Below are 15,678 nucleotides of genomic sequence, written 5' to 3'. Positions count from 1 at the left end.
GCTGCTTAGATTGATAAATAGTTGCTTTAAGACTAAAGCTATTCTGTCTCACTGATATATTTCCTGAAATTACAGCTCCTTACATCCTAAGATGAAAAGCTTTAATGGAAATGTTCTCCTTCAAACATAGTGTAGTTGTATAATAATTCTAGAATATCATGTATATAAATTTCAAGCAGAAATTTTCCAGGAGCAGCGTGCCAAACCTATTAAATTCCAGACTTAAAAAGCATTAATAAATTAATCAATATGATTATTTCTTACAATAGATGAAAATGAAATTTAACTGAACTTTTATTGGTGCTGTGAAAGATTATTTCAACACCACTTTGTTTTATCACAAACAAGGTTTGAGCCAAGCAATTCATTTTAGATCACTTTTCAAATAAATAAAAGTTGATCATCAAAATCCTATTGGTGTAGTTATGCCAGCTTAAACCAGATCCGGGTGCTGGAAATAATTAATATAAATGAATTGAAAAGCTTCCTGTCCCTCCATCCTTTCACATTCTGAGGTTTCCTTTTGCCTTGGGGAAGCCTTTGGGAGCCTCAAGACCTGGGGGTGGGGAAGCCTTTAAGAGTTAAAAATCGCTGCCAGGTTGTTGCTGGCAGTCCCCATCCAGGCAGCAGAAATCTGGTGGCAATTTCTTTTTAACCATTAATGCCCCCCAGAGCAGGAGAGTTCCACTGACATGTTTGACTATAATATTTATTTAAGCACAGATTGATGTTTTAGAGTTCTGTATTACCAGATGCATGAACTCCAATAAAAAGTATCCTTAATATTCAGTAAGATGAAATGCCAAGAACCTTGTGGCATATATCACCTGTTTTCATACAAATACATAATATCTGAGATTATAGGTGCCTTCAAATACTATTATAAATACAACTATTATGTGCAGGACCATAATACTACACTACTTCAAAAGTCACTGTTTGGAATATATATGGTCCAAAATGCTAACGAACTGCTGGAAAATTTCTCTTTCATATACGGAACTTGTTGAATTTTATTCAGTAGCTAATCAGAACAGGCAAAAAAATACAGAATGGATACATATCAGTATTTATGTGAAGTGTCCAGATTCTAAATTAACCTTTTCTGTAAGGGCAAGAATTCTCCACGAACAGCTTGTGGGTGACAGCAGGCCTGCCTCAAGCGCAACAAAGGGTACAAAATGGAAGTCACTGTCCTCCTATCCAAGCTGCTAAGCTTCAGGGACCAATCGGAAATCTTCCTGAGTTTTGCTAGAGCATCCTGGCAGCACACTTCATGCTGCCGATGATAAAAGTGTCTCTCCACAGGAGAAAAATGAAGCCAGTGTACATCTTCGGTCTGAGCTGGGATCTGGATCTAATAATAAATGGCACAAGAAATGAATTATGGAAGCTTTTGGTTTAAAAATACTGGCGGTAAACAAAATCTTAGAATTTAGATGTTTACTTGGTCAATCACGTCCTTCTTTGCTGACCTCCACATTATCTTGGCTATGAAGTCATAGAGAGGTTGTGTGTTTTTCCTGCAGTATGGTCGATAGAGAAGCTGATCCCACCAATATCTGACCCAGTAAGGATCAGCTCCGAGGAAAAGTACTAATCCATATAAGTCTGTGATAGAAGAAGAGCATATTTTACCAAAAGTTTTAATATCATGCAAGAAATATTTTAAATAAAAAGTGCTTCTATTCCACAATCCAATCTACCTTCTTATTCTGACAAGTTGAATTGTTTCAAGCTGGGTTTATTTTAAGGGATGAAACTTGAGTGGGGTGTCTATGGTCAGATCTCACATAAAGATTAAGATGACTGGCACAATCCCTTGTACATAACACACAAAGCTCACAAGAAATTCTCCTAGCGGTTGTATTTTTCAAAGTCTAGGGCACTGATCATGTTTTAAATATAACTTTAAAACTTCATTTGTTTAGTCATTTAATTTTTATTCCAGCTTTCTCCCCTAGTGTGGACTTCAGGAAGCATAAAAATGTGAAACCAACAATTAATTAAAACAAATGGATTAAAATATAAAGCTATGCTGTTGTTATGTGCCATCATGTTGGAACTGACTTATAGTGACCCTAGTAGGGGTTTCCAGGTAAGTGAGATATTTAAAGAGTGGTTTTTACCAATTTCAACCCCCAGTGAGCCTCCATGGCCAAGTAGAGATTTGATGTGTAGTCTCCAGAGTCCTAGTCCATCACTCTAGCCACCACACCACACTGGGTAGCTATAAAACTATAGTATAAAAACATTTTAAAACTATAAATCAGATATTAAAATATCTGCTTATCTCAATTGCCTACTGACTTCCCAAAAACATCTCTGCAAAGGCATGTTTTCAATTGCTGGCAGAAGAAAAGGAGGAAAAGGCCCAACTACATCTCCTGAGGAAGGAGGTTCCACAATCTGGGAGCAGCCACAGAAATAGCTCCTTCTGAAGTTGTCATACATGTGCTTCTGAAAGTGGTGAGGCTGAGAGAAGGTACTCCCCTAAGGGTCTTAATACTTAAAAGTTTGTACAGGCCAATACAGTCTTTAAGACAGCCTGGACCTGAGCCATAGAAGTCACAACCAGCATTTTAAATAGGGCACAGAAATGAATCTGCAGCCAGTGAAGCTGTTGTAACAGGGTGAACAGTCCTCATAACCAGCCTCAGGCAACAGTCTGGCTGCAGCATATTGCACCACTTGACATTTCTGAATCATGTAGATCGTACAGCACTAATCCAAACAGGAGGTAATCAAGGCATGCATCACTGTAGCCAACTCAGGCTTCTCACGAAATGGGTGTAACTGGCATACTAGTTTTAATTGTGCATATGCACTCCTGGCCACTCCCAAGACATAGGCATGGTCAGAGAAGAATTAAGTTATCCACTTGAATTTTCAGGGTGTGTGTAACCCCTTCCAGCACAATCCTTAGTCCCTGGTCTGCCTTTTCACTGACTAGTAGCAACTTTATCTTGCCTGGGTTAAACTTCAGTTTGTTCACTCTCATTCCATCCGTTATCAACCCCAAGCACTGGCTCAGGACAGAGACAGCTTCCTTGGACTCGGATGGAAAGCAGAGAAAGAGTAGAGTGTCATCCGCCACCCCAAAACTCCAAATAACCTCTCCCAGCAGTTTCATGTAGATGCTAAACAGTATAGGGAATAACCCATAACCAGTTTTAACATCTGACTGAAATAGATCTGGATAATCTAACTCTTCCAGGTACCCTAGAGCAGTGGTCCCCAACCTTGGGCCTCCAGATGTTCTTGGACTTCAGCTCCCAGAAATCCTGGCCAGCAGAGTTGGTGGTGAAAGCTTCTGGGAGTTGTAGTCCAAGAACATCTGGAGGCCCAAGGTTGGGGACCACTGCCCTAGAGGCAAGAGGCCACCACCAAGGTTACATACAGCTGGAATATTGTACACTGCCCTGTAAATGTCCAGTACCGTGGAGTCCAAGGAGGACTTATTTGGTAAAGACCTTCCAACTATGAGGCAAGGTGGAATTTTACCCCTCTTCCAGGGTGTTCAATGCTCCCCTTATCCACTAAGCCAGCCTCAACAGCCTAGGACAAGGCATCTGAAGGACTTTGCTCAAATAAAACCGCGTCTTGCATCAAGATTTGCATCCAAGCGCCAATCTTACATTTAGAAAATCTTCTTCAGCTGAATTTCAGCTTTCCAGTTTAGCAATCTTGATTTGATGCTTTCTGTTATGTGTGTATGAGTAGTGTGCTCTTTGTTTTGTGTTCTGCTTTCTTGGTGTGTATTTTTAATGTCATATTTTGATTCTTTTAAGTGCTAGCTCCCCTGAGCAATATTCTACTGGATAAACAGAATGAAAATATTCTTAATAAATAAACATGCTGCTCATGTACAAGGGACAGAAAGAACATGTTCCTCAAAATTACTATACAATACATACATTTACGCAAAGAACAGATTAGCCATATCATTCACCTTCCAATCCTCGCTGCACTGGTGTGCCACTTACACACCAGCGATTGATTCCACTCAAGCGGAGAGCCATTTCTGCAGCCTAAAAAAAAAAAATAGACTGCAAAATTGAAAAATCAAAGGAATGAATAACTTACATGTAACTCAACTTACTTAGAATAAATGGAATTGCTATACTAGAGTCAAACAACCACCACTTTCATGCTTTTCAAATATACTTCCTACTTAAAACCCATTTACTGAAACATCAAGGACAGAATATACGTAGCTGTGAAGGTTCTCAATCATCCAGGTGAGGCTATCTGAAAGCTCTACATTGGAGAAACCAAACAGCCACTAAACAGGAGAATGGCCCAGCACAGGAGGGGCAATGGCTCAGGGACCTCAATCAGCAGTGTTTCTTCATTTGAAGGACAAAGGACACTCATTTGATGACCAAAATATACTCATTTTAGACCGAGAAGATAGGTGGTTTGAGAAAGGGGTCAAGGAGGCCATACATGTGCAAAAACCCCCACAAAAAACAAAAAAACCCACAAAAACAAACAAACCATTCCCTCACTGAACAGGCGTGGAGGCCTTAGGTATAATCTGTCTCTTATTTATCATGCTGCCCTTTCATCCATCCCCAAAAGATTAGGACCACACACACCAGAAGGACCACTGTTAACGTCCCATGACAATGGGTGGAGAAGGACTCCCCATCCTTTGTCCTTCTAAGAAGCCTATTCAGACCAGGGGAAAGTAAAACCAATGTTGAGGATATATCAGGGATCTCCTACCAACTCTCCTCAGATTGAAGAAGTTACTTAGATGAGTAGTGAAACATTTCAGCCTAATAAGAAAGAAGTCCAGTTGCCACGACTAGATGGCAACACCCATCAATTTGACTAGATGGGTGGGGTATAAATTCAATAAATAAATAAATAAATGACTCAACTTCCATATCAAGGACATAACTTTTTCAGTCTTCATTTTACCAACATCTTTCAACAACCTCACACATTTCATTAGTTTCTTCCTACTTTCTATCTTCTCAACCAAGGTTTTTGGTACCTTCCAACTTTCCATAGTCTTTCAAAAACTTCACACATCACCACATTGTTTTGTCAGGCTTGTATATTCCAGACTACTGCAAACCTGCCTCTACTATTTCTCAGCCATTTCTCCTATCTCTCAGCAATGTTTTCCCCCAATTCGAGAATTCCCTGGAATTATTTTCCTGGAATTTTCTAAGTTTTCATCTACAGTGGTGCCTCGCTTAACGATTACCTCGTTAAACGACAAAACCGCTTGATGATGAAGTATTTGCGATCACTTTTGCGATCGCAAAACAATGTTTAGATAGGAAAATTTTGCTTGACGATGATCGATTCCCTGCTTCGGGAACCGATTTTTCGCTAGATGACGATTTTTAAACAGCTGATCGGCGGCTCTAAAATGGCTCCCCGCTGTGTTTTAAGATGCTTTACAGGCACCGAAAATGGCCGCCTCTATGGAGGATCTTCACTGGACGATGAGGTAGTTAGCCTATTGGAACGCATTTCAATGGGCTTTTTCGTTTCACTTGACGAAGATTTCGCTTAACAGTGATTTCAACAGAACAAATTATTCTCATCAAGCGAGGCACCACTGTAACTGCACACATGGTATAGAGTTCCTCCAAAACTTTTGCAGTATTTTCCTACATACTCAGATTTTAATGATTGGAATTGAACTAAGAATCTGCACAGATTTACATCAAATTTGAGTGTATTAATCATACAGTGGCAACCAGAGTAACATATTTTAATAACAAAATAATTGACATAACAACTCTGATAACGTACACTGAACATTTTCCTCCTGCCTTTAAAATATTTGGTAGCCAATACAGATAGCCCACTTCCTCTGCAAGCTACTTAAATGACCCCAATTAAACTTTTGAAAAATTCAATGAAACTGTTTTATAATTTGTAAGCCCAAGGGCAGACACTGTGCTTCTTTATGACAGACATTAAAACTGACTAAAGTCTCACTTTGAACCATGTAGTAGTGTAAAAGACATGATGACCTAGTTCTTTAAACTGTCAGAATACATTATGTTAAGTGATATTTTTTAAAAGGACTCCGCTTCATAGCCAGCCAAACCTCCAGCAGGGGAAACATTTAGTAGCAAATACCTCCAAGGGAAAACAGATCACTAGTCACTTCAGAAGGATGAACTAGAAGGGCAAATTTACACCCAGTGTTAAAGCATATAAATCTAGTTTCTTCTAATTTGTTTTTACATTTAGTACTTATCCCAGAGATATTCCCTCACCTTTGCAGTAGTGCATTCAACCATCTGGGCTTCATCCAGGCAAATTCGCCACCATTCCACAGCTACCAAGGGGCTTGGGATAGCCATATAACGCTTTTGTTTCCTGAAACGGCGTCCATCTTCACTATTGCTATGAGGAATGTCCACATAGTTTAGTTCACTACGAAGGACATCATAGGTTGTGATCACTACTTCCTGCTCGGCCAAGATGTGAGGCTGCAAGAAACCATGCTTCTTCACTCCTTGATAAACCTGCACAGATTAGTGCACAAAACATGTGAGAGGAAGCACGGAGAGTCAGAGGCTTCCTAAGGGTAAAGGAGACAATCCTTTGAGAAGCTGAGCATTTCTTTTCTTACAACTGGATATTAGGGCTACGGTGACAGCTTCACATAGTTCCTCACATTGTGCTCTTCTTTGTTCTTGATTATTATGACAGAAAATATGTCCTTAATCAATAACTTTAAGAAACAAAATTTGCAAGGAACAAATTGAAGACAATTAATTTAAATATATTATTCTGCATGCAATCTGTAATGAAAATTTAAACGATATGGAGGACAGAACTGATTTATGAAAGAAAAACATCTTACAAATGGCTGAATATGTTATGACTAGAGATGGGGGTATTCATATACGAATGCCCCTGCACAGGTGGACAGAACGAGGGTCCAGCCCCATGGGGACAGATAATCCACTCACTTTCCGCTGTTGACACAAGCTCTGTGCTCCGTTCTTATCACTCCGGAGCTCGCAGTCTGCAAGCCACTCTTCAACCTTGCAGCAAGGCTTGTCCTCCCACCTTCTGCCAGGAGTGGCTAGCTGACTGTGAGCTCTGGTGTGATAGGAAGTGAGCGCGGAGCTCGCTACAACAGTGGAAGGTGAGTGGATGGTCCAGCCCCAAGGGGCTGGATCGTTATTATATCCACCTCTGCAGTAGTGGACCACAGTTATGATGAATGAAAATACCATTAATGCCCTATTCAGCAGGGAACCTAACAAAGGTATAGGTTCACTGCTCAGCTATCATGACACCTCTGCATTTGCCTGACTTACCGTATTTTTCGCACCATAAGATGCACTTTTTCCCACAAAACAGGGGGGTGGAAAGTCTGTGCGTCTTATGGAGCAAAGAAAACAGATTATATTTTCCTGTTTTCTTCTCCTAAAAAATTGGTGCGTCTTATGGAAAGGTGCGTCTTATGGAGCGAAAAATACGGGGTAAATAGGGAAAAATGCTACTAAGTCTGAAAAACTTAAATCACCTTTTCATTTTGAAATTTTACAACCAGGACTTCATTTTCAATTTACCAATAGTGCCTAACCACCTGATATTTTTCAATGGCTGCTTTAAAAATTCTTAAGTACAGTAATAAGATACATTTTACCATGGTTTTGACTTTTATTGCTACTTATGCAAGATAGGACTTGCAAAGCCATACTGTATAATCTCACTTCAACTACTTCCAAAGCTGCTTTTCTTAGATACCTGTCACTGCCTGTACAGAATGCCTCATAATACACTTCCCTTGCCTAATTTTTTGTGAAGTCTCTTCTTACCAGTACTCGAAGAGAAGATGATCTCACATGCCTGTTAATCTCATCAACCCACTGGTGGCAAATAGAACTTGGAGAAATAATCAGAGTTGCTCCCGTGGGAACTGGTTTCATTGCTACAAGGCAATGGGGACAGTAAAAAGGTTTGACCGTAAGGTTTTCTTCCTTGTAGTTCACACATGCAGCATGCTGCCACAGGTGGCAGTTCAGGCACTGCACACGTGCTTTATAGTCAACCAAGCCAAGTTCACCACAGATACACTCAAAGCGATAATCAGAGGTGTTGAATGGAAAAATGGATCCGGGGTGTTGTATAAAAATGTCAGCATGTTCCTGAGAGGATGGAGAATGGGCTTCTAAGACATTCTGTTGCTCTTCAGCCTCATGTGTACTTTTAAGAATGTCAGTACCGGAACGTGTTTCATCTTTGGAAAGAAGTACGTCATCTTGCAAGTTGGCAGGTCCACGCTGAGAATCTTCCTCCATTTTCCACCTCTTAGGATCATGTTCTGACTCTCTATTGTCTTTGCTTGTTGTACAGTAATCATGCTCTTCTGCCATGATATTTACTGCAAGAGGTAATTTAAAATTATCTGCAGGGCTTGTGTCTTTTTCTTCCAGTTCTTTGGTTTCATCCGTACGATGTGGTGAAGTTTTTTTCTCAACTTTATCTGATGTTTTTATTTTCTATAAAAACCAAAATAAACTGAATTTACTTCTGCTTTCTTTCCTTCAGATACAAACAACACAGACAAAATTATCGACCCTGTCCCTCAAATTCAGAGAAGGCACAAGAGAAACAGAGTTGGAAAAGTCCCAGCACACACATTGTATGCAGAGCACAAACCCCTTGACTGTAACCTTTGCTAAGTTCAGACTTAGCAAAAAGTAACTGACTGAAATATACAACATCAAGGTACTGAGAATACTTTGCAGTTCCACTTTTTAAAGATCTGTGAAAACAAAAATACTTAAATTGTTCTAAAAAATGTTATACATGCTGAACATAAATTTCCAGGCCTTATTTTATATTATTTAGCGCCAGAGACTAACAGCGAAAACATTCATTGGGATTAAACTGCAAGTCTTATGACTCATTGAACACTGAAGTAGCATTATACCTCAGAAATCTGTTTCCCACAGTAGGTGATTCACCCACTCTCAGCCAATAAAGCTTATACCCAATTTTGTGTTGCCTAAATGGTTTAGAATGCAATTATTTCAATCCATGTAAAGATCAAGGAATGGTTATGAAGCATCTTATTACAACTCTGGATAGCTCAGTGGTTTAGGTATCTACCAGAGGGTGGGAGTTTGATTCCCCACGGTGCCTCCTTGATAGGCTGGACTTGATAATCCCCAGGGTCCCTTTCAGCTCTGCAATTCCAATATTATTGTATAGGCTAACTTTGGGACTAGAACCATTAAAAAGTACATGTGAAAAGCAAACAGAGGGAAATCCCACAAAAATTTTCCAAACAGTTATGCCCACATGAATTCTACCACACCACCTTCCATCAGTCAGTGGCTCTGTCCTCATCTTTTATCCTACCCGCACAACAGCCCAAATGTGGAACATGTCTAAAAATGAAAGCCTAAATTGCTTTTTCTCTTAAAAACAAACAAATTGTAAGCTTACTTGTTTCTTAGATCTATTACAGAACTTCTGCTCCTTGTAGTTTCTACCTAGCTTGAAAGAGCCGGCAAGACCATGGCCTTTGACCTGTTCCACAACTTTCTCTCCAATTAATTTTTCCAGTGTCCTTTTAAGAATGCGACGGTTTCTCTGTATATCATATTTGTATATGGCATGAATATATTTAAAAATTGCTACAATGGAAGCTCCTTTCTTTACGTTCATTTCTTTTATAGCTGTTAAAAGCATCACACGCAAACCTACATGAAAAAGTAAACAGCTTCTATAAAATGCATGAAAAGGGATTACAAAATAATTTTAAGATTTATTCAGACACTTGAGTACTGCTGGTCTAATTTTTAAATTATAATATATTATGTATTCATGAATAAATCAATTCAACAAAATAAAGCAAATAATATGAGCTAACATTAAAATAACCGACTGCAGTAATTCAGATTATGTGCATTGCTTGACAATTGCAGAAAAAATAACACTTAATCATAAATTTTCAAGTGTCAAATCTGCACCCAAATAATACAAGATAAGAATATGGTATGAAAAGCATCTGTTATCATGCATTTGAGCACAACAAATCAATTATTAGCAGGAATAAAGTTTTGAAAAATTCAAGTAAGTGCTTTATTAGTTTTGATTTCTTGAGTTGGATTTCGTATTAAAAGGAAGCCTTCAGAATGAGCATTGTTTGATATAATGTGTGGGCATGTTCCACACATCTGCCTAATAGCTATTTGACATATTTAAATATGTTCTCTCTCCAGCTCTGGGAAACATTCCTCCATGTAAGGATCAAAATCTAGTAAATAAGTGTGATTTGAACAGACAAGAGTCTGGCTCAGTTAAGACATGAAAACCAAAATCTCAAATGGGTTCTGACCTACTCAAGCCTATTTGCTTCTTAAACCATAAATGTGCACAATTATTCCATTGGCATGAGTGCAACAAGTATATGTTACCTTGAAAATTTTGCAGTAGAGCTAGATCTCAGTACACAGTAGAAAATAAAAGCAGCAGATATGCAAGTAGGGTACAGAATTGTGATACAGTATAGTAAATGAATAGTGGCCCTGTTGAAAAGCTGTGCCACAAACCTTTAAACCAGGGATGGATGACTTCAAGAGGCTTGAGGACCAAATTTCTGTTCCCTACCCTCATTTGCCCTGCTAGTCACAATGAGCCTAGAAATGCCTACTATCAGGCATTTAGAGAATGTGAGTAAGTGAGAAAGAGTTTCTGCTCTGGACATGAACATCAGCTAAACGATGAAATTCCCAATCTCTGAAAGAAGATTGATACATAGTCTCCTCCTTATGGGCATGGAACTGTGAGCAACAGATTTTCTGTTAGAGAAAGACATATAGCTTAACAACTACCCCAGTAAGGGCATTAAGATAATTGCTGACTTTCTCCTTTGTGCAGAAGTTTCTCACTGGTCTGTGTGGATGTCAAAGCAGCAGCAGAAGATAGGGGGCAAAGGAGCAAAGGACTGGATTTGTGAAAAATCTCACCCTACACCTCATATTTCAGGACACTCAGTGGGCAGTTCTGCCAGGCTTTAAAGAGTTGCATCGTCAGTCATCTCTATATACACTTCAGAGATGTATAGCCCAGAGAGGAAGTGACATCCTTAGAACTTGCTGACAGCCAACCACAGAGAGAGCTGCTGGAAGGAGGGGTTGTTGCCTTGGAGTATAGAGATAAAAACAGGTGACTTGGAGTCAAAGATGTGAAATGGAAGAAGCTGGTTTACTAGAAGAAATTCAGAAAATAATGGAGAAGAACGCATCAGAAGTTAAAACAGAATTTTAAAAAGAGCTTAAAAGAGAGAAAGAGAAAATAATTAAAACAGAACTGGAGACAACAATTAAAAGATGTGACAGAAATTAAAGCAGAGATACATAAAGCAACATCAGAGGTTAAGGATGAAATGAAAATCGTTTTGTTTAGTCGTGTCCGACTCTTCGTGACCCCATGGACCAGAGCACGCCAGCCCCTCCTATCTTCCACTGCCTGAAATGAAAATAACGGGCCCAAAAGTAAAAGATTCACAGAACGGCCAAGCCTAATGCCAAAAACTATTTTGGTATGGACTAGCTGGATTGCTCTGTAGTTTAGGTGTCTGGCTGTGGAGCCAGTTGGGAGTTCGATTCCCCACTGTGTTTTATATTATTCTTTGTGAGAATTATGGTAATTAATTTCATCTTACATGTCCATAAAAACCATTTTATAACAAAGGTCAGAAAACACCTGAATTGGTATGTGCTTAAACTGCAATTGTCCAGACGTCTCTCTGACAGCTTTTATAAGCATTTCTTTTTTTTAACCCCCCAATATCTCTGGGGGCCATTTTTCCTCCCCCGCTTCAGTACCACTCTGGATAGTCTCCCCAGATCCTCTTCCAGACATCCCAGTCTTGGTGCCACTGTATTGATCCATTATAATATTGTGTCTCTAAAATTCACTCTGTCCTCAGTTGCATCTTTTGGATATCCATGTAATTTCGTATTTTTTCCTCTGTCGTATAAATCAGAGGTCCCCAACCCCTGGTCTGCGGCCTGGTGCCAGTCCGTGGCCTGATCCGGACCAGGACACGGAGACAGACCTCCCTCCCCCCCACACTCACTCACCCCCCACAGCTGCTTTGTGCCTGCGCGTGCACACAAGCGCCCCTCTTTGTGTATGCATGTGCACACCTGCCTGAGCGCCACACTACTGTATGAACATGCCCCCGCATGAACACCCTCCCGCTCCTTTGCACAAGTGCACACGCACATGAGCACGGGGGTGCTCCACCTTCCCCAGCCAGTCCGTAAGGTTAAAAAAGTTGGGGACCCCTGCTCTAAATCAATATTTTTTTCTTTTCTTTTCTCTTTTTTTGGCCAATTTCTGTGAGCTAATCATCATAATCTTAGAACTACATTGCTGGCAGGGACCCCATGGATAATTAACTCTAGCCCCATCAAGGAGTCAGTCCAAACCAATGTGATGAAAGCCAAGATCCAAGGAATTAGTGCTAACAGCAAGAAAAAAATGAAACTGTGTCACATTTCATGTGCAAATGACCAAAAACTGCACAAACAGAACACAAAATTAGACATGATAGAGTGGCAAAATTAGAGCACTGATTGTTATGCAAAAAATATAACTTGCCAGCCTCCAAAAAAACACGTAGGAACATCAGATACAGAAGGTTTCAGAAAATGAAGAAGTCAAGATCTTATGGGATTTCCGGATCCAAACTGATATACATTTCAACATAACACAGTAGTAATAGAACGAAGAAATGTCTGGATCACTGACATTGCAATTCTGGGGGATGCCACAGTTGAAAACAAAGAATCGGAAAAACTAACAAAATACAGAGACCTGGCAGTGGAAACATCTCGCTTGTGGATCAAACACACTTCAGTGGTCACCATAGTCATTGGGGCTTTGGGAACAATATCAAGAAGTTTCACAAAGTACTATAAGCAGTTGCAGATTTCAGAAATAACACCATCAGAGCTACAAAAAACAGCAATATTAGGAACAGCATACATACTGTGCCGATATTTAACAGATACTTAGGTTTTTGGTTAAAACTTGTATCGGTTATATAATATATATGCCAGTCAATGTTTTTATATTTTTGATTGACTGTGCCTGGTGTTTTTGAACTACTACTACTACTACTACTACTACTACTACTACTACTACTACTACTACTACTACTACTACTACTACTAGTCATCAAGTCAATTCTGACTTACCCTTTTCAGGGTTAATAGTCATTGCTTCTGCCAAATTATATCTGCTGAAAAATACTTACTAGGATAGTGCACTTTTTCCTTCAATTTAAATTCGATTTTCTTTATGCTTTTTTTCTTGTTTCCTTCAGTGGGTTGTGGTGGAACAAAGAAGTTAACTAAAAACCCCTGTGATATAATGACAACAACAAGTCACATACTTAGCCACAGTACCTACACACTTCATAATCTACAGAATGATTAACACATATTAAACAAGCATGCCAAAAATATCTATATGCTTAAGCTACTGGTCTCTTACCTCTACTGAACATATAAGGACTCACAATGGATTGTAAAATGGTTATGACAATGTTTGCGGTTTTAAGAAAAGTAAGACTGAGGCTGGATGTAAGAGGGACCTATACCAGAAGAAGCAAAAGACCAATCTTTAAAGCTATTGGCAGTATGTGGTCTAAGAAGAGGGAGCGACTAACTCCCCCATTGCTGGATGATGTCCTTCCCTTATTGCCTGAATCCTCAACAGTACCCTTAAACAGTGTTCATCTTTTTTTAAAAGGGGAAAAATGTTATTTTACAAGAAAAACATTAAGAATTAGTAATCTCACTGTTTCATAATTCTAGTACTTAGTAGATATCTTGATTACGGCTAGACTACATAAATATGAAACTCACATTATGTAAGACAAACTGAACATTTCAGAGAACATGCCAACTATCACATGAATATAAATTCTAATAGAGATGGGAAAATGTGTTGTCTCTTTACTATAAGACAGACATACTATATCAGGCCAATAATTTAACCCAGGAATCTTGCTTTTGGCACACTAGTTAGACACATTTCCAGCAATAACACTTTTCTGTTATTTGCATCTTAGTAAAACGCAAAAGGCATCCTATTTCTGAATGTTAGGGGTTTACTGCATCACAGATGGGGCATAAGTTCTATGAATTTGTCCTTCATCGTCCTTCAAATTCTCCTAAGTAGCAGACATCAGTCCATCCTACTATAGCACATTTCTAACCTGCATGTAGTACATGTCAATCAATTTCACTGTGTTATTTCATATTTTAGAGAAGGCATGGATGGACCAAGTCCCAATACAGCCCCAAAGTTCTCTATCAGGGTTCTCTATCCTGTGTTTAAAATCTCCCTTTCATTTCTTGGATCTTCTGTAAGAAATCTCTTGTTCTTCTTCATTTTTGTTCTCTATTCTTTGCGCTGCCCATCACAATAGTTTTCTGTCTCTACACAATAGTCAGTGAAACAGTAGATTCAGGATTCTCACCCTGAATGTCACCTTTTACTTTTACATCTCACCTGTCCTTTAAGTCAGAGGTTCCAACCCCCAGTCCGCGGCCTGGTGCCGGTCCGTGGCCTGAGCTGGACTGGGCCGCGAAGACAGACCTCCCGCCCCCCCCGCACACACTCACCCCTGAGCAGCTGATTTGCGCATGTGTGCTCCAGTGCCCCGTGTGAGCACTGTGCCACCATCTGCACCTCCACACAAGCATGTACACACCTGCAAAAGTGCTGTGCTGCCATTTGTGCATGCACACATTGTGCATGCTCCTTCCCCAGCCAGTCCGTGGGGTGAAAAAGGTTGGGGACCCCCTACTTTAAGTGTATTTTCTACCATCTATTTAGGTTTTCCCATTCTTTTCACTACAGAAATAGGGTTTTTTGCATTTTTTTTTCCAGGTGTACCTCTGGTTTCAATCCACAATTCTTCTGGTTCAGTAATGCAAACTTCCTCTTTATATGGACTGTAAACTGATCATAAATGTTATTTAAATTATATTTTGGCACTATGACTCTTTTAGCATTCTTTTTCAACTTTAATCTAATTTTTGATATTAACAATGCAGGGACTCAAGTGCTTTCCAACCTGTGTGTCTCATTTTCCAAAACTATATTTTATTTCATTTTAGATAGTCTCATCATAGGATTTGCAAGATAAGAAAGACTCAGCAGTGGATCACCATTGTCTTCTTTTATGCAATACTACTGAAAGTTAGCTTGAGTATCACTGATGCTGTTTATGAAAAATCCTCCACCTGTGTCACCTCCAACTATTACTGCTAATTTCTCTGCCCAAACACCACTGATGTTGATGTGACCATTACTCCTGAAGAGGCTGCATGCATCGTAGTCTGACGTATGTATGCAGCTCTGACCATTCCTTTCTTGAATGATCCAGCCTGGAGCCCAGACCCATAAAAGTCTAGCCCCCTTAACAGCACTGCTTTTGGCTTCTGTGATACAATCAAGCCCCCTTGTCATGTTAAGGTGTGCATCCAAGGACCGAACATGTCATATGCACTTGATTTTTAAACACCCATCAATCAAAAAGTAAATCATTATAACATTGGTTTTCATTATCAAATCCTTTTTCACACTGTCAGTTTCCAGAAAACAGATTATAAAAGGGATATTCTTTTAAGTATAAGCTTCAGTTACATA

At 39.5% G+C, this 15,678-nt stretch overlaps 1 protein-coding gene across 6 annotated transcripts in view; it reads right to left on the bottom strand.

Annotated features, from left to right (window-relative positions):
* The window catches only part of SHPRH (SNF2 histone linker PHD RING helicase), a 55,482-nt gene that overhangs the window by 27,052 nt on the left and 12,752 nt on the right, over positions 1–15,678 (bottom strand). For all 6 annotated transcript variants that reach the window (XR_013540574.1, XR_013540576.1, XR_013540575.1 and 3 more), the window contains exons 7-13: positions 13,274–13,379; positions 9,448–9,704; positions 7,812–8,495; positions 6,252–6,503; positions 3,953–4,031; positions 1,448–1,611; positions 1,101–1,357 (exon numbers count right to left, since the gene is read on the bottom strand). Coding sequence is in view for 3 of the 6 variants with exons in the window: in XM_072995654.2 (XP_072851755.2) it covers positions 1,101–1,357; positions 1,448–1,611; positions 3,953–4,031; positions 6,252–6,503; positions 7,812–8,495; positions 9,448–9,704; positions 13,274–13,379 (1,799 nt within the window). In the remaining 3 variants the exon portion in view is untranslated. The remainder of the gene's footprint in view (positions 1–1,100; positions 1,358–1,447; positions 1,612–3,952; positions 4,032–6,251; positions 6,504–7,811; positions 8,496–9,447; positions 9,705–13,273; positions 13,380–15,678) is intronic.

The sequence above is a fragment of the Pogona vitticeps genome, chromosome 1, assembly GCF_051106095.1.
Source record: "Pogona vitticeps strain Pit_001003342236 chromosome 1, PviZW2.1, whole genome shotgun sequence".
NCBI classification, from domain to species: Eukaryota; Metazoa; Chordata; class Lepidosauria; order Squamata; family Agamidae; genus Pogona; species Pogona vitticeps.
Note: the sequence above shows the minus strand (reverse complement) of the source record. Positions and strands in the feature narration are given on the sequence as shown.